This window comes from Sminthopsis crassicaudata, chromosome 2 (genome assembly GCF_048593235.1).
Source record: "Sminthopsis crassicaudata isolate SCR6 chromosome 2, ASM4859323v1, whole genome shotgun sequence".
NCBI classification, from domain to species: domain Eukaryota; kingdom Metazoa; phylum Chordata; class Mammalia; order Dasyuromorphia; family Dasyuridae; genus Sminthopsis; species Sminthopsis crassicaudata.
This window is the reverse complement of record NC_133618.1, coordinates 121617668-121637901: the sequence shown is the minus strand read 5'-3', so window position 1 is coordinate 121637901 and position 20234 is coordinate 121617668. Positions and strand designations below refer to the sequence as shown.

Genomic DNA, 20234 nt, shown 5'->3' with positions numbered 1-20234 from the left:
CTATTGTGATGATAGCATCTTCCAGCACCATCCAAATCCTTTTACTTTGACTTATACATATTTAAATACTCTGGTGTTAATGTCATGAACCCAGATTTTCTTCTTGAGAAGAGAAGAGGTTAACAAGTCAATATTCTTATTTCAATCAATTTGGCAATGATATAATTCAATTCTCTAAACACCCATGGTTTCACCAAATAGAGATAGATGATTACACTCTCTCTCTTCAATCTAATGGATGGTCAGAAACTCCTGCAGCCAAAAACTTCATCATCCTGTAGATAACTTCAGGATGTAACTGTCAGCTAATCAGGTCCTCAGGTGACAGTCACATAATTGATCTGTACTTGGTAGGGCCTGTTAGAGCCTATACTACCCTGGCATAGCCCAAACACAGCATAAAGTTACCTCCCAAACCATTGTGACTCATTGGAGAACTTTAGCAGATGGGCAAAGAGCTATGCTATTGTAAAATTTAAAACTGGAAACACTATGGATCAATCCTTCTCTAATGAATGGTTTAATTAGAAATAACTAACTCTGAAACACTATGTGAAAATTAAAATTCAGCCCTGGGGTTGGGGAGAGGACTATGGTGATTCCAAGAAGATAGTAATTCTAGTGTTTTTCCTCCATTAATTACTTTCTATTTATCCTATAGATGGTTTTGCATATATTTGTTCGCATGTTGTCTCTCCCATTAGACTGTAAGCTACTTGAGGGCAGGGACTGCCTTTTGCTTCTTTTTTTTTAACCTTAGGACTCAGCACAGTGGCTGGGACCATAGTAGGTACTTAATATTTATTGGTTAGTGGGAAACAACTTGAAACAATAGGTTGGCCCATCAATCTGCCAAAATCAGTTGTTTCTGAACTAAGTGGAGTGAGGGAAGTATTGTGAAAGACAACCCCATCTTTCAAGGAATAGTTCAAGCTCCATTTCCTCCATCAAGTCTATGCTGGTAATCACTACCTATAATAAATTTTCCCTAGGATACTTTACACAATTTGCCAAAATGCTGCTATTAACTCTTATATAAGCTACCATTTTCTCTTGCTTGGCTTCCTGTGATACCCTTCCAATTATTCTCTCCATGTCATGATTTTTCTGTGTCCAAAATATCCTTTATTTTTCTACAATCTGCCTCACTTCCTTTAAGGCAAAAGCTCATCTTCTATAAGACTACTACTTCCCTAACTATTGTGTATACATATGTATTTACTTACTAATGATATCTTATACTTATATACATAAGTATATACTTAAATACAGTATTATATCCTGTATTTTAGATGCTTCTCTATTAAAATGTAAACATGCATTTAAAAATTATTTTATTCTTTAGACTTATATCCCAGAACTTAGCAGGGTGCTTGGCCCATATTAAATGCTTAACAAATGCTTACAGATTGATTGAAAATATGTCTTATCTGTTCAGTGAAATTACAAAGCCCTTAAGTAGGAGAGTTGTATATTTCTGTATTTCTTACAGTGTCTAATATAATACTTAGTAGAAAGTAATTCAGTAAAAATGTCTTGACAGCCTGAAATCAAGGGACAAGTTTATATATATGCTTTATTAAGTTTAACTTTTAATGTGATCTGATTGAGAAGATATAGTGAATACTCTACTGAGAAGATATAATTAATCCCCAAAAGGACAATTCAGAGCTAGTGACAAGGTGAGTGGAGAGTAGCTGCCCATGTTAGATATTGGACTTTTTCTTCTTACTGCAAGGTTCCATCAACTGCCAGTAGTCAGTCTAATGCATTAGACCCAAGGGATACAGCCTGGACTTGGATTCTATACCAAACCTGTCTCTGGAGTGATGAGGGTCTCCAGGAGACTGAACCAGATATTTGATCTGTTTTACCAAATTCTATCTCTTTTTGCACTAAAGAAGCCATCAGAAATCTCTGGTACCCATTGCAAATGGTCCATTTGATAACTGCTCCTCTTACCTGCTGAGTTGGTGCTAGCTGCTGCTGCTGCTGCTGCTGCTGCTGTTGCTGTGGCTGTGGCTGTGGCTGCTGGTAAAAGGTGGCTTGTTGCTGCTGCTGCTGCTGTTGCTGTTGCTGCTGCTGCTGTTGCTTGAGGAATAGATGCTGCTGGTGCTGGGGTGTGGCCTGGGCTTGAGCAGGCAAAACCTGGGCCTGAGTGGAAGGTGTCTGCTGTGGAGTGGGTGGAGCCTGTGGCTGCTTGGCTGCAGTCTGTGGGACTGGCTGACTAATTGGAGGCTGGGGCTTTGGTTGAGGGACATTGGCAGGGAGGCCAGCTGGAACACTTGGTCCTGCAACTAAAAAAATAAAAAATAAAAAATTAGGGCACAAATACTCCTCTGGATAAAATGACCATCCTTGTTTATAAGATATCAGAACAAAGGAATAACAAGTACCAGTCACATTGTGACCTAGGACCCTGCCCCTGCATTCTGAATAATATTAATAACAATGACAAGAATTGAGATTTATAGAGTATTTTAAAATTCTCTAAGCTTTGTGATAAAAGCTGAAATTTAAAAAATATTTTAGGGTTTGCAAATGCTTTATATACATTATCTCATGTGAGCCTCAAAACAATCTTATAAGATATTGCTTCCAAATTTCAGATGAAGAGACTCATATTCAAAGAATTTCAGTGAAATCCCCACCATGACATAATGAGTAAGGGTCAGATATGGGATTTGAAACCAGGTCTCTCTTAACTCCAATTATTTTTTTAAAAAGACAATAAATAGGCTATCTATACAAACTGGCTTAGAACTACCTATTTACAGTGATTTTCTAAATCAGTATGTAGCCAGATCATTATGTACAATTTAGAAGACCTCATTTCTGTCTGAATTTGATACCACTGTTATATTGGAAATATGGATAATGGACAATACTGAGCACTGCAAATGTTATCTTTTCAAAAACAGAGTAGTCTTAGCAGGCACTATGGGACATAGGTTTTTTTTTCCCTTTTGGCAGGAGGGGGGGATAGGGAGGGAGACACATGGTTTTAAATAACAACCAGGAACAAAGTCAACATAGATCTGTTCATTAGGAATTACATATGTGTCCAGAACTTTGGGCAACTTGAATATAGCGACAGGAAGTGATGCTAGTCCATGCTTTGCCACTTTCCAGTATGTCATACTGAACTAGTGGTCATTAATAATAATAAATAAGAATAAAGAACACCTAGGAATTCCAAACTATAGAGAACATGGTAGGTGAGGAAACTCACAAATGGAGAAACTGTGGCATATCAATGCAGTTTATTTTTACTGGTTTATTCTTTTTGAAAAACAATTTGGGAAGATTAGAAGGGAAGCAATAAACTGGGAAAACATTTTTACATCCAAAGGATCTGATAAAGGCCTCGTTTCTAAAATACATAGAGAATTGATTCAAATTTATAATAGTTCAAGCCATTCTCCAATTGACAAATGGTCAAAGGATATGAATAGAAAATTTTCAGATGAAGAAATTGAAATTATTTTTGTAGTCACACGAAAAGATGTTCCAAATCATTATTGATCAGAGAAATGCAAATTAAGACAACTCTGAGATACCACTATACACCTCTCATATCGGCTAAGATGACAGGAAAAGATAAAGATAAATGTTGGAGGGGATGTGGGAAAACTGGGACACTGATGCATTGTTGGTGGAATTGTGAATACATCCAGCCATTCTGGAGAGCAATTTGGAACTATCCTCAAACTGTGCATACCCTTTGATCCAGCAGTGCTACTATTTGGATTATATTCCAAAGAGATCTTAAAGGAGGAAAAGGGACCCACATGTGCAAAAATGTTTGTGGCAGCCCTCTTTCTAGTGGCAAGAAACTAGAAACTGAGTGGATGCCCAATAGTGGAAGAATGGCTGAATAAATTGTGCTATGGAATACTATTGTTCTGTAAGAAACGACCAGCAGGAGGAATACAGAGAGGCTTGGAGAGACTTACATGAACTGATGCTGAGTGAAATGAGCAGGACCAGGAGATCATTATACACGGCAACAAGACTATACTATGATCAATTCTAATGGATGTGACTCTCTTCAACAATGAGAGAATTCATACCAGCTCCAGCTGTTCAGTGATGGAAAGAGCCATTTACACCCAGAGAGAGAACCATGGGAACAGAGGGTGGAACACAACATAGCATTCTCACTCTCTTTGCTGTAATTTGCTTGCATTTTTTCTTTCTCAGTTTTTCTTTTCCTTCCTTCTTGATCAGATTTTTCTTGTACAGCAAGATAACTGTACAAATATGTATACATATATTGGATTTAACATGTATTGGACCATCTGCCAGGTAGAGGAGGGGGTGGGGGGAAAAAGGGGAAATTTTAAAACAAAAGGTTTTGCAAAGGTCAATGTTAGAAAAATTACCCATGCATATGCTTGTAAATTAAAAAAAAAAAAAAAGAAATTAAAAAAAAAGAAAAAGCAATTTGGAACTTTGTCCAAAAAGTTTTTAAACGATAGATACCTCTTTACCCAGGAATACTGCTACTATGTCTATACTTCAAAGAGATCAAAGAAAGAGGAAAGGGATCTCTACATATAAGCATATTTATTAACAGCTCTTTTTTGTGGTGGTAAAGAATTGAAAACTGAAGAGATACTCATCAATTGGGGATTGTCTGGTATATTACTATAATAACACACTACTATGTTGTAACCAATTATGAAGGATACAGTTTCAAAGAAATCTGGAAAGACTTGTATACAATGATGTAAAATGAAATGAGCAGAATCAGGAAAACAATTTTTTACAATAGCAATACTGTAAAGACAAATAACTGAGATACTTAGGAAATCTGATGAACAACCACATTTTGGAAGGCTAATGTTGAAACATGCTCTCACATGATAATAGAAAAGTGATAAACATAGAGTACAGATTGAGACAGATTGCTTTTTTATATGACTAATGTTTGACATGACTATACATTTGTATGTGTGATGAATTTTGCTTTTCTTGCTTTCTAAATGGGGGATGTTGGTGAAGGGAAGGTTAGGAAGGAGAGAATTTAGATCCAAAAATAAAACAAAACAATTTTAAAAAATAGCATACTTAGGGATACAAACATCTCTCATATACAAGTTAATATTGAAACTCATCATCCTCAGAAATGAAAATTAAGACAACAACAAATTAAGCCACTCCATACCTGTTTGACTGGCTAAAATAACAGGAAAAGATAATGATAAATATTTAAAGGCATGTGGGGAAATTGGGGCACTAATACATTGTTGGTGGAGTTGTGAAATGATACAACCACTATGGAGAACAATTTGGAACTATGCCTAAAACTGTGCATAACCTTTGATCCAGCATTATCACTACTGGGTCCATATCTCAAAAATATCATAAAAAAGGGAAGAGGACTCACATGTCAAAAATGTTTGGAATAGCTCTTTTTGGAAATTGAGAGGATGCCCATCGATTGAAGACTGACTGAACAAGATATGGTCTATGAATATAATGAAATATTATTGTTTTATAAGAAATGTTGAGCAGGTTCATTTCAGAAAAGTCTGGAAAGACTTATATAAATTGATGCTGAGGAAAGTGAGCATAACTAGGAAAACACTGTACACAATGATGACAAGATTATGTTATAACATAATTATAACATATTAACATATTATGTTATATTATTATCAACTAAGACAATTCTTACATCTTTAGGATGGAAAATGCTATCTACATCCAGAGAGAACTATGGAGACTGAATGGGGTATTTGCCTGATGACCAACACTCATCTCTATTGCTTCTTTTGGGTAATAAATGATACATCCAAAACGAAGTTGCAAATAATCTGGTTCTTAGAAAAACAGATGGAATTATATGTCTCTGAGACATTTATTCAAGAAAGTATTTATTTCTGGAGATCAGTTCATCTGAAACCAAAAATGGAGGGGGAAAGAAAAGAATGCCCAGATATAGTTGTTAAATCAAATACCATGAGTTATTACATAAGAAAAAATATCAATTGAGATGTTTTTATAAAAGAAAAGGAGGAAAGAGGGTTAGAAATAATATGTATGTAACTATTTTCTCAGAAAACCTGGAGCAGAGTGTTTAGAATCCAAGAAAGCAAATTTTTTCCTAAGGTGATTCTTAATGTCTTTCTAACTCTACAAGGCATGTAACAGTATGAAATAGCAAAAACTGAAAGTAGAAGAGGAAATAAAACAAATGCAAATGAATAATAATAATAATAATAAAAAAGAAAGAATATGTATGGACTCAAGTCAACATAGCTAGGTCCCAATTAATGGAAAAATATTGTGTGAAGTGATTACATGTATTTGAATTAACACTATTTAAAGTCACCATTATGTAAAATATAGTTAAGTCCAGGCCAATGAAAATATGCAATATGAATTTAAATAATGTGACTTCATGGAATTCATTGTTCATATTAATTGGGAGTTTGCTGTGTACTAACAGTAACAATAGGGATAATAAAATCAAATTGAAAATTTTAATATAAGGAGGCAAGTAATATAAACAGGTCTTATACTGAGATGCATTATTCTATGATGCCTGAAATATAGTGTCAGAAATGTGTACCTTGCTCGAAAGGTACAAAGTAGCTAGAAAGGATAGATGAATATTTGACTGAAGAAATAAGAAATGATATAAAGAAGTGATTTTATGGATAGAGTGTGTTACAGACTGCTTAGCCAGAGGGAGGAAATTAATAACGAACTTTAGGTACAGATCACAAAACTGATACAGAGGCTGGATATTTGTGAATTTAACCATGAACATATCTGCAAGAGTGTGCTATCTACTAAAAATAAAACAACCACTGAAAGTTCCTGACTGGCTTGATAATTCCTCTTAACATAGAGAAAGTGATGGGACTTGATTATCGGAATCTCATTTTGACGAATAAATAAGGAAACGATTGGTGAAATGTTGGTCCCTAATACTTTTCTATGTAATTATGTTCTGTAAACCCTCTAATACCACCATATTTGCCCACTTATTATTCCTACATATGTCAGTCCATTTCCTAATTCCTTATCTTCCTATTGGCTTTCTCTCAAGCCTGCAATGGGCTCTTTAATTTCTATCTCTTAGAAACCCTGTTTTCCCTTAAGACTTAGCTCAACTGCCTCTTTCTGCTTGAAGTCTCTTCCATTTCCCACAGCAGCTAGTGTTTTCCTCTCCAAAGTTACCCTGTATCTGATTAATGTGTGTTTTACATAAGCAGATGGTCATTTATCAAGACATTTAAGTAACTACACAATCTGGTCTTAACCTACCTCTCCTTTAAGAACTATTCCCCTTCAGGGACTCTCAAGTTCCAACCAAACCAGATTATTAACTTTCATTTCATTCTGTCTGTTCCCACCTCGCTGCAGGCTGTCTCCTGGACCTGGACTGTAATATATCTATATCTGGGGTTTTTAATTGCTGTTCATGAACACTTTTTTCCTAATTAATAACTGTATTTTGATATAATTAGATTCCTTTATGATCTTATGTATTTTGTGTTATGCACTTAAAAATATTCAGAAGAGATCTATGACATTAAGAAGGTTAAGAATTCTTTCTCTCCACCTGCTTAAATCCCTGTGCTCTTCAGCACTTTCTCCAGCCCAGGTGCTACCTCTTCTAATCACTATTCTGGCTTCTCCCAGCAGAACATGCACTCTCCTTTGTCTAGGTCACACTGAAGTCTGTATCATACCATATTTATATACTTGTCCTCCCTCCCTTACTATTTATCCCTCTACAAGTATAATTCTTAAGGGTAGAGACAGTCATTTATCATCTTACCAGCTCTAGCATTGAACCCTGGATAGATTAGGTACTTCAAAAATAATGAGAAAACTTTGACCTCTTTAGATATCCAAAAGATGCCCTAGTCTTTTTTTCAGCAACATTGCTGCTATGACCCCTCCCTCCCCCCTTGTGGTAAGCTGGCTTGAAATTTTCAGGGCCTTTTTGGGGAGGAGGGGGATGTAAAGTGGTCAACTTCCCACTTTTCCTTCTGCCTTCATTCTTAATAATTTCAAGTATTTGGGATAGGCATATTAAAAATCAGCTTAATTCCCACCCTTAAAAAAAAAACAAAAACAAAACCCTATCCTATCTTCTACCATACCATTCTAACAAACAGGAAGAAACCACATCATCGACAAAAGTTATTCCCATGTTCCTTTTGTGGTAAAAAAAAAGGAACTAACTTTTATATAACCAAATGTGGTGTTTTAGTAACTTTTTGGTAATGTACAGTTTTTTTTTTGTGAATTTAAATTTCTTTCTTTCTATATTTTTAGGACCAATCTGCCTAGTGCACAGTGGGTACTTAATAAATGCTTCTTGATTTTAAACAGCATTAATAGAATCCCAGGACTTAGAATGAGGAAACTGGACACCAGAGATGGTAAGTAATGTGTGCCCAAGTTTACTCAATAGTAAGTGTAACTTCAGAGAGTACAGAGAGAAAAAGACAAGTTATGATATTAAATAAAGCCAGTCTAGTAGTCTTTGAAGTGTACCAGTTGGGTGCATTCCCATCCCCTTAATCTCCAAGGAGTTACAATGGGAAAAATATGATGCCATCAGACCTATTCTTAAAGCCTTAAAGTCTCCATTCTTCCTCCCAGTTTAGGCTTGACTCATCTGGTAAAATTTTGCTGCCCATGATGATGACAAGGTAAATTAGGCCACTGTAGCTGACCAATTTCCTCACCTGTAGGTTGAGCTGGGGGCTGAACAGTGGGTCTCTTTCGAGGTGTCAAGGCTGGCTGGATAGGGAGAATTCCTGGGTTTGGTTGAGTCTGTCCAGCTTTTGGCCTTTGGCGAGGTGCAATTGACGTCTCTGTTGTGGGAATAGGATCCGTCAGCCTGTCAAAGTTTTTTAAAAAATCAAGTTAGAAGTAGAAACTAAAGATGCATACTTCTGGAAGGGTGTTGAGAAAAGATTTTTCCTGTGATCAAAATTTCCAAACAGCTATTTGCCAATAACCCTAATGAAGACACCAGACTCCTTCCCCTTTGAGGCTGTAGACAGTCAACTAATAACTGACTAATGTGGGTTTCTAGTTGGATATTTTTAAACTAGCCCTTAAAATACAGAGATAACTGTGCTCCCATGAGTTAGAGCAAGCAAATCTTCTATGTGAGAAAAGAACGAAGCTATCATGGATCTAATCCAGTGTTCTGGGTGTCCCTGGGCACTGTGTTTTATGTAGTTCTCATGCAATCCAATAGAGGTTAGGTTTTAAGGCCTAGCTTACATCAAGACTAGTGACAAAAGCATCCCTGGCTGCACTTTCTGAGTGCTTTTCCATCTTCTCAGGTGTGGCTAAGAGGTCTCAGAACCTCTGACAAAATTAGACCATCCCAATTCCTTCCAAAACTTTCTGAAATCAAAGAGATTATTCAGGCCAGCTGCCATAAATAGTCAGACACAAAAATAAAGAACACCAATCTAATTACATATACTGTCTGGCTGACAAGTGATGGAAATCAGACTTCTCTTTGGAGAAAAACAGGTCTCTCCATCAGCAGGTGAAGGGAAATAAAGGACTGTCCAGGGAAAGGGCTTTGAGGCATTTCTGTGCATTCTTGCTTCTTTTGGAAAAGGCAGTGCTCACGACTCCCATTTAACTTGATACTAGCCACATGGCTTTGCTCCCAGAGGGCAGATGGGATCTTGTCAAAAATGCTTAATGCATAAGCTGTGCTACAAGTCTGCCCTTTGGGTAGACATGTAGGAGAGGTGAAGGCAGAACGGATTGACTTAATATCAGTAGCTGGGCGTGGGCTGAGCTAATAATATGAATGCCTCCAATCTGCTTTTTTCTTCAATGTTCAAGTCTAAATGCTCCATCTTACATGATGTTTTTTCTGCTTTCTCTAGTTGCTAGGGCCACTTCCTGCCAATTATTTTGTACTTATTTTAGCAATATGCTTTATTTACTTTTGAGGGTAGATGTTGTTTACCTGAAGAGAATATAAGCTTCCTGAGGGCAAGGATTCTTGCCTTTATCTTTGAATTAATTTCTAGTCCTACAAAATGCCTGGCACACAAAAGTTATTTGATGAAAATTTACTGAATGATTAACATAGCAGCCAAACCAAGAATCCCACATCTGACCTGTTTCTGAATACAAGGAACCTCATTGTTATTTCTCATTGTTTTTAAGCTATGTAGAGAGCTGGTCCCAAAATTTCAAAGAATAAAAATAACCATAGCTGTCATTTAGATAGTGCTTTAACATTTGCAAAATCCTTCCCTACATTATTTTATTAACCTTGTAAAGTAGATAGTACCAGTATTCTCATTTACAAAAGGGGAAAATGAGGGCTCAAAAATGCTAAAAAATGATTTGCCTATGTTTATATAATCTAGTAAGAGTTAAAAGTAGGGTTTTTGAGGAGAGCAAGTGGCACAGTGGATAGAGTACCAGCTCTAGAATCAGGAGAACCTGAGTTCAAAGCTGACTTCAGACACTTGGCACTTCCTACCTGTGTTGCTCTGGAAATTCAGTTCACCCTAAATTGCCTCACAAAAAGAAAAAAAAGAAAGATTAAAAAAAAATAAAAGGAGAGTTCAGAATTTTTAGTCTTGGCTATCTAAGACTAGTGTTCTTTACACTGTGCTGCCTCTAAAGAAACTTTGGGAAGGAAAATTAAGAGAGAAAAAAGGAGAGAAAATAGGATGGTATAAGGCAAAAAACAAAGCAGAATGCAGATCATTCAAGAGAACACTGGAGAGTAAAGGGAATAAGGGAGAAGACTCATCACTCACATTAAGATTGAAGAATAAGACACATGTGATTAGACAAAGGGCCAGAAGCACACTGAGGCATTTGGAGACACCATCTGGCTACTGTGCATCTTCATGTGCCCACAACTAGTTCTGGGGCCCCATTAATATAAGGTTCCACATGGCTCTGAGTGGGACTAAGAAAAAGCAAGTTCATGCAAACAATTGGAATTCTATTACTTTATTAATTTGGTCTTAATAAGGAGAAATGAAGAGAATCCTCTTTGCTATTTTTCTCTACTGGACTATATACCTAATATAGAATAGAACTTCCATGAGGGCATGGAAATGGATCTGACTTATCTGTATGAGTATTTATATGCATTTTTCTCATAAGGTTTGAAATACAGCAACTCATATTTCTATATGGTTTCAAGGTTTATAAAATACTTTCCACATACAGCCCTGTTAGATGGATAATATGGATATTATTATTGTCATTTCCTATTTAGATACACTGAAGAAAGGATCCCAACTCTAGCAGGTAGGAGGTATGGAATCTGGGATTCCTAAGCATAGGAAAAATTCATATAATCTTAATATTGTTAGGCATATAATTAGAAGAGAATCTAGAAATTAAAGTCTCCTGCTTCCTTATGTCATAGATGAGGAAACTGAGGATAGAGAGATAAAGTTTTTTCCCAGAGCCAAACAACTACGAAATAAGAAAACCATGATACAAACCCAAGTTTCTTTTCTTTTCTTTCTTTCTTTTTTTTTTTTTTTTTTTTTTTTTGCTGAGGCAATTAGGGTTAAGTGACTTGCCCAAGATCACACAGCTAAGAAATGTTAAGTGTCTGAGATCAGATTTGAACTCAGGTCCTCCTGACTTCAAGGCTGGTGCTCTATCCACTGTGCTACCTAGCTGCCCCTCAAACCTAAGCTTCTTAATTCCAGGTCTATAACAATCTGCTGCTAATAAAAACCTTTGCAAGCAAGGGTCAAAGGATAATCATGTTCAGGAATATCTGATCCACCAACTCTCAATGGAGCTAAGTATATGCACTCCAATGGGATTGCTTCCAAGGGACAATACCCTTAGATGGAGATGTTTGGTAGCTATATCAGGAAAATAATTTTTATTTTATGGTCAATTTAAGGGATGGAATGTGACAGAGTGGACTTATGTGTGGCTGGCCTTAAGAGTCAGAAAAGATCTATGTTGAAAATATACTTGATGCACTAGATATGTGATCACAGACAAGTCATTGGCCCAGCTAACTCTTAAGTATCAGATGCTCATCAGAATTGGTAAGGGAAATTTACACACTGGAAGTGTCCTTACCTTGATAAAACTCCTTACCTGCTGCAAAGATAAGATCACTTCAAAGAGTTTCCTGCAGATTGCAAGTGTCCCCTTGGTTCTAGGGAAGATTATCACCCTGCCTGCTCCCTCTGAGAAATGAAGAACCAAATAGTTCTTACCTGGCCTTTGGCTGGGTTTTTTTCGCAGCTGCCTCACTAGCTTTCACTGGTTCTGGAAGCTTAGCAGGGATGGGAGAGTTCTGTAGATTAAAACAAACAAACAAAGAACAAAATTAACCTCCAAACCATCAGGAATAGTCGAAAGCAGTAAGATGCCATGCACCTTTGTGGACAACACAGACAGAAGAACAAAATGACTAGTGGATGATGGAAAATACATGGACCATTATTTTTTCTTCTTATCTCAATCCGATTGGGGTAAGAATGCTCATTCCTCCCATCAATTCAGCTTACACCTTGTGGCAGCATAGGAGGTGACCTGTGTAGCCTGTGTAAGAGCACATGATACAAATGATACTAATTAAGCTGACTATGGCTCAGTCAGACTTAGCTGCTGTCACTTAAAAGTACCAATGTAATAATGGTTTATAATCCATAAAATCCACTCAACTTCACCAAAAGGCACACACTTCCTCTTCTAGCAACAATACAACTTCCCCCTAAAAAATCATATTTGTAAGGCTTTTGGTACATTAGCCCCTTGTATAAGATGTACTCTCTTATTATCCCCATTAGGCAAATGGAAACATTGAAGAGTTCAGAAAGATAAAGCGATTCTATCCCATGGTCACACAACTAGCAAGAGCTATTATCTGGAGTTGAACCCAGATCTTTTGATACCAAGTCCAGTATACCCTATATAGTAGGTCACAGAAGAATGTTGTCTCTCTCATAGACTTTGAGAGCTGGAAGGAACCTCATTTGTCAGCTAGTTTAATCCCCACATTGTTCAGAGACAAAATCTAATTTGAGAAGCAAATGACTTTGAACTTGGTAGAATTACCATTATTGTCTATGTCTGAATTGGAGAATTAATTGGTAATAGGAGAATAAGTTGGTAGCTTGAATGGATCTAGAACTTCATTAATGTAAATTCTCCCCCTTATAGAAGTAAACTGAAATCCATTCATGACTACCCATTCTGTGTAATTCTTGTCTTAAGTTTGCCACAATGGTCCACCCAACATGCTAGGGGATACCTTCATTTTACCTGACATTGTGAGAATAACAGTAGAGTACATAGATTGGTTCTTATTTTAGTGACAGATCATTCATTCTAGTATTCTAAAAAGACTTCTTTTTCCATCATACTTTTCTCTGATGACATCCTTTATTCTCATTCTTTTTATAATTTCTTATTTATTAGTAATACAGTCAACTCTTACTGCTATGAATCTCTCCAATGCCCTTTATGTGATACTAATTTTGAATTCTTTGGAAACCATAATGTTCCATGCCTTACAGACATACAACATCACTAGGAGGATATTGGTATTAAATGATGATTAAATTGTGAGGATAAAGATATGGTTAACTATAGAATATTATGCTCAAAAATCCACTTATGTTTCCTACTCTTACTTCATCAACAATGTCCTTGATGTGCTTAAGCAAACTATCCTCATAAAAATTTTATATAGATGAGAAAATAGATATAAAGGTAGGTCAATGGTGGGTGTCAGCTTTTTTCATTATTAATAAGGCTTCCATGCCTTTGGTGTCTTCTCCTTCAGATCTACTTTGTGAATCGATTTCTCAGTGTCCTCAACACTGTGTCACCTAGGGTACAAATCTCTTCCATTTACACTTGATCTAATTCAGATTTCCCCCCCATTATTGCCCGCTTTAATGTCATTTTTACCTCCTCTACCAACATGGTTATTAAAAAAAAAAAAAAAAAAAGATGCGATCTAGACTCAATCAATTATCAATCAATGATAATATAAGTATGTTCCACTCTAGATCTTTCCTAAAGACACAATTTTACATACCTGAACGTTCTGAATGGGGCACTCTCTCTTGGCGAGCTTAAATGAGAAGTACGAGATCTGATAAATATCTGGCCTCTTGTCAGGGTCTGGCTCCAACATATACCCTTTAAAAAAATGGCATTGTAAACAGTTATTACATATAACAAAAATATTATATTCAGATTACTTTCTCTTATGTTCCTTACAAGATGGTAGGCAATTTTATCCTCCCATAAAGTAATTGATGGATATATAAAATACTGCATCAAGGTTAACAGTATACAAATGGCAAGTTGGCATCATAATTTCACAGACTTGTGAAACCTCCATGAAGATTGCAAAATTATTGACATCCTTAATTAAATGTATATAATACTACTTCATGTTCTCAAAAAAACAAAAAAACCAAACCTCAAACAGTAAATTTATTCATTAGGATTCTGTTTTCAAGTCTCATTATTTTTCTTTTTCATATATGATGGTCTGTATTTACTAGTGACCATTAACTAATGGTAACATATTTAATTTTTATCAAAGATATTAGAATTTCACATAATTTGCCTTTCAAAGCAGAGATACAGATTAAGCAAATACTTGCTGGTATCTAGGACGTATGTTTTTACTTAGGCTAACTATGCAGAATCATAATCAGAACTCCATTTCACGAATTTGTTATTATTAGTCCATACTATAGCTAAAAAATTTGTCTTTAACCAAAATACAATCAATTTTATTTTTCTACTGATCTACAGAGTTCATCCATCTTTGTTGTCTTATCTCTTTAGATCTTTCTCGACAAATCTAGAGAGGATGTGTGCTTGATTATAAAATCAACAGGAAATACAACTGAAATTGATCTCAGAAATCATCTTAGCAGAGCTTCTTTCCTACATCTCTAACAAGTGATTATCCAGCCCTGTCTAAAGAATTCCAATGGCCAGGAACTATTTGATCCCAAGGCAGTGCAATCCATTTGGGGATGGTATCAATTGTTAAGAAGTTTTTCCTTAGTTTGAGTCCAAATATGCCTCTCTGTAATTTCTAAAAACTGTTTTTCATTCTGCCATCTATAATAAAGCAGAACAAGGCTCATGTCTTTGCAAGAACTTAGAGACAGCCAGTTATCATGACTCCTTAGAAGTCTCCCCTTCTTTAAACTAATGTTCTATTACAGTTTATATTCTCCTGATCATCTTGGGAGCCTTCTCCTAGCTCCAGTCCTCTAGTTGTGGTATGACCAGAGCAAAGGATAGTGAGATACTCATCTTCTTCACTCTATATGCTATGTTATTTGAAACAAAGTGAAGATTTCATTAGTGTTTTTTTTTTTTTGGGGGGGGGGGGAAGGGAGATTAGGACAAAGTTGCCACAACACACTATTAACTCACAGTTCATGAAAATCTTCAGGGTTTTTTACATATCCTGCTTTCTAGCCATGTTGCTTATATATCCTATGCTTATACAGTCAGATCTTTGAACACAAAAAAATCACAGGACACCAGAAGCTTCAAATCATCCTTCCAGTTTAACAGGTAAGTTTGGTCTCCAATTTTCTCATTCAGTATGTAAGTTACTAGTCCCAGCTTCATGCTATTCACAAATTTGACCAAAAAGAGAAGTTTATGGCAAGAGCTTATTTTCAACAGATTACAGGGCAGTAACAACTTTGTGACACAAGAAACCCTGACCAAGGCTGCTCTTGAAGGATTTAATACTAGTTACCAAGTGAATGTGCAGTGCATGATGGATAGCCACACTTGAGAAGGCTTGCCATCTATCCAGAAGAATGATTCTCCGACTCATGACCTTCCCCTAATTCCTCAAGAACCCAGTCCTTGGACACCATTAACTAGCCTTAAATCTAAAAATACCTATACAGATATAGAGCTTTCCCATGCACCAATAAGAATATCATAAAATATGACTTTTTAAAAACATTAACTTTTTTTTTTTCTTTTGTGAGGCAATTGGGGTTGTTACTTGCCCAGGATCGTATACCACTAGGTGATGAATGTCTGAGGAGAACTCAAGTCCTCCTGACTCCAGGGCCAGTGCTCTATTCACTGTATCATCTAGGTGTCCCTCAAATATGAAAAATAATGTCTTTTTTTTTTTTTTTTTTTTTTTGTATCATGTACCCACCTTGGCAGTTTGGTGAACTTTATCAACCTCATCTCAGTATATGATTTTTAAGTGCATATAACAAATTATATTAGATTAACAGAGGAAACCAAATATATTGAAATAACAATTATAAAAAAAAATTTTTAAAGCAATTTCAAAGAGTCCAGGTTAAAATCTTTGCCACAGAACACATAGAAAAATGGTTGTCAATTATGTGCTTATACATTGTATATTCCAAAACTGAGGCTAAAACTAAACATGAAGTGAGGAGCAATACAAATATTTTCTTTTTCTTTGTTTCTTGACTTTGTTATAAAATATCTGTCTCAGGCCCACCCCTATTACTAGTTCTTTTCAGCACTAAATAGGCACATCAAAAGTTAACCTGAATATGGTGATATAGTGATGCATTCTGTACTACATGTCATTTCAAATTTCAAAGTCATTTCAATTTTTTGTACTAAATTACAAATAATAAAAAATTATAATGTGATATATATTTATTTTCAGTCCTTACAGTAACTTAAAATGTCTTGTTTTTAGTTCACACTGCATATAGTTCCTTTGTAAAATATCTTTCCACTACTATAACATTTTTTAATATTACATATGACTAAATTATATATTCTTATTTACAGCATGATACATTGTATTATGTGCTACAAATATATGTAACATACAACTACATGTATGTTTATCTAACACATCCACTTACAAGACTGGATGAAGCTTAGAATTTCATTGATTTCTACATTTGCTGATGCTTAGCATTATGCTAGGTATTGAGAGTATACAAAAACAATGTAAAACATATTCAGCTTACAATTTAGTCATTAAGTCAAGAGTTGCACATGAAGCAAGTTACATCATAATGTATGACAATATATGACTAAATGCTGAAATGAGATCTAGAAGAAAAATACTATTGAATTTTAGAAAAGGGAATATAAATTGGCTGGAGAGTAGTTGGGAAAGGCTTTCTTTTTGTAATGGTGGGATGTGAGCCAGACATGTTGTATTATGTCGGAAGGAATATAGTGTGTGTTCCAGGAAAAAGAGACCAGCCTTGGCAAGAACCTGTGAGAGAGACTGTGTTTAGGGGTTAGCTGCAATGGTGTCTCCTTGTGAAGGTAATTTGGAGTCAGGCTAAGGACTTTGGCTTTTATTACATTTTCTGAGTAGCAAAACGACAGGATGAAATGAATGTTTCTAGAAGATTAGTGTGGAACAAGACACTATGTAATGTGGATTGGAAAGAGAAAGATTGGAAACAAGAAAAACAGTTAATGATTACAATTTTAAAGATTTACACTCTGGTTCCAACAATGGACAACTACCTGGGGACATTGAAACCATTCCTCTCTGTATCTAAGCAATTTTACAAAAATTATAGTAGTTAATATTCTTTCAGAGAACCCCTCTGAGTTTAGGGCAATGTACTGATTATTCTTCACAATACTTTCTCTCATAAAGTAGAAAATTGTTAAATCAGACCATCCTTTGTGATCAATAGTCTTCACTTCAGATCCAATGAATTACAGCACTGGTCTCTTTTGACCAGGGTCCAGCACACCCTGTACCCCAGCATACCCTGTGCTTTATTTTATTAAAAAAAATATATTTAAAATAGTTAGGGAGATTATCAGTGAGGTCAGCTCCAATTTCTTGACCTTGGTAAAGTATATAGTCAAGAGGTCAAAGTTGGAAATCAGCTGACAGGTCAAGGAAGGTCTTTACCTAGTAAGGGACCATCATACCTAGTAAGGGGCCATCAAACTAGAATAAAAGCCAAAGAAAAACCATGTAATACAAGTGCATTATTTTACAGATTAGGGAACTGAGGATCAGGAAAATGAATTGACTTGCTCCTAATCTCACGGGTAATTGATTACAATGGGTAAAAGATTACAATGTAGGTCTTCTAACTATAGAGCCCCAAGTCTCTTTTTACTGCTCCATGTTCCATCTCCTACAGTGGGCCTGAGTTCCAACTCTGAATTTTCAAGTATTCTTAAATAGAGAAAGGAAGAGTTCAAGACCAGAGGAGAACATGAGTCCTTTTAGATGGTGTTGTGAATGGAGGGCCTAGAATCATGAAGACTCATCTTCATGAATTCAAATTTGGCCTCAGACACTTCCTAGTTTTGTAGCCTTAAGCAAGTCACTTAATCCTGTTTGCCTCAGTTTCCTCATTTGTAAAATGAGCTGGAGAAGGAACTGGCAAGCTACTCCAGTATTTTGGCCAAGAAAACTTCAAAGGGAATCATAAAGAGGCCATCATAACTGAAAAATGACTACACAGACCTTTAAAAACTCAAAGATGGGAGGGAAGATGTAACTTGATTTATCCTTGATGTCCTATGAAAGATGTTTTTGTGTATTGCAGATTGCCTTCATTTGTCCATTTACAGTTATAAATGTATAGATATTTTCCTTTCACAGACCACGGCCAACATGGCTGATATTTTGATTCTGCTTTCTTCATTTAAAATTATTTTACAAACCTTTTCACATTTGTTAATATTCCTCAACTATGGTCTTAGAGGTGTAATATTTCATTAACTTGATATACTGCAACCCAATTGTTGGTTATCAGATAACAGACTGATTATTGCAATTATAAATAATGCTTCTGTCAGCATCTTGTAGCTGATAGTCCCTTTCTTCTGCTTTGTAATATTGAAGATACATTCTCAATTATCAGAATATTGGGTCAATGGCTATGATATTTTAAGAACACAACAGAATACAAGTAGAATATTCTCCAAAGATTCCAGCTGTTATTTCACCAAAATATGAGTATGTCTGCTTTTCCATAATTTCTTTGTGATTTTTAAAAATTTTAATATCTTTGATCCACAAGGAAGTTAGAATATATTTTATCTGTATACATGATTGCGGTGGATAATAGGGGAATGAGAAAACTAGCAATAAAGGTACTTAAGAAAAAGAAATGAAAGTTATTAAGACAATTTTTAAAATGCATGGAAGAGAAGGAAGTTCAATAAGCAGGACAGCTTTGAAAGTAACATATTGAATTTACTATTTACTTTTGAAAAGCAACCTTTATGTTGTGGGGATTTATGTTTTCACATATAACCTTTTTTTCTCTTTGCTCTGATACAGAAATTCTTTGTTTTACTGAATATTAAATTCAATATAATAAAATAAAAGTAAATTACTATGAATGTTTTTTATAATTTAAAAAGTACTAGTAATTTTTGTTGCTGGACAGACTTGTTTATAAATCAAATCCATCCACCTTGTTCTCTATAATTATTTCAATCTATTTAAAAGATAAACATCCATGTCTCATCTATAGTCGAGATACATTTATTATTGTCTTTTTTGTTGTTCTTTTTTATGATTTAGTCTATGATCTAACTAGAAATTATTATGGTATATGGTGTGTAGTGAGGTGCTAAATTAATTTCTAGCCATACTGCTACCCAATTTTCCCACCAATCATTAAATAATGAATTATTTCCACAGTTTTTATTTCTCTTGGGTTTATTCAAACATTAATCTTTTGCATATATTTGCTTCTGTTCTTGACATGTCTATTCTATTCCATTCATTTGGGTTCCTATTTATTGCCCAAAATAGGATAGTTTTGATGACAAATGCTTTTTATGTGTTTTAAAAAACCAAGGACCAAAAGTCTAATTGTATCAGTTTTTACTTTTTATTTTTTATTTTTCTCAAGGTGCTCCCTGATGCAATGGCCACATAAATTTTTCCACATAAATTTCCTCTTGATCCAATCTAGCTGTTTTAGAAAATGATTTTGATTAACATTATACATAAAATCAAGAAATTTATTTGGGATATGTTGCTATTTTGAGAAGGGGGGGCATTTAGGTGGTATAGTGGATAGAGAGCTGGGCCTGGAGACAGAAAGACTCATCTTCATGAGTTCAAAAGTAGCCTTAGACATACTTCTTAGCTGTGTGACTCTGGGTAAGTCATTTAACCCTATTTGCCTCAGTTTACACATTTGTAAAATAAGCTGGAGATGGAAAAGACAAACACTCCAGTATATTTTCCAAATGTGGTCATGAAGAATCAGACACAA

At 35.4% G+C, this 20234-nt stretch overlaps 1 protein-coding gene across 11 annotated transcripts in view; it reads right to left on the bottom strand.

Annotated features, from left to right (window-relative positions):
* The window catches only part of AAK1 (AP2 associated kinase 1), a 229303-nt gene that overhangs the window by 58037 nt on the left and 151032 nt on the right, over positions 1–20234 (bottom strand). For all 11 annotated transcript variants that reach the window (XM_074287123.1, XM_074287125.1, XM_074287126.1 and 8 more), the window contains exons 9-12: positions 14057–14160; positions 12225–12304; positions 8718–8872; positions 1963–2297 (exon numbers count right to left, since the gene is read on the bottom strand). In XM_074287123.1, coding sequence (XP_074143224.1) covers positions 1963–2297; positions 8718–8872; positions 12225–12304; positions 14057–14160 — 674 coding nt within the window. The remainder of the gene's footprint in view (positions 1–1962; positions 2298–8717; positions 8873–12224; positions 12305–14056; positions 14161–20234) is intronic.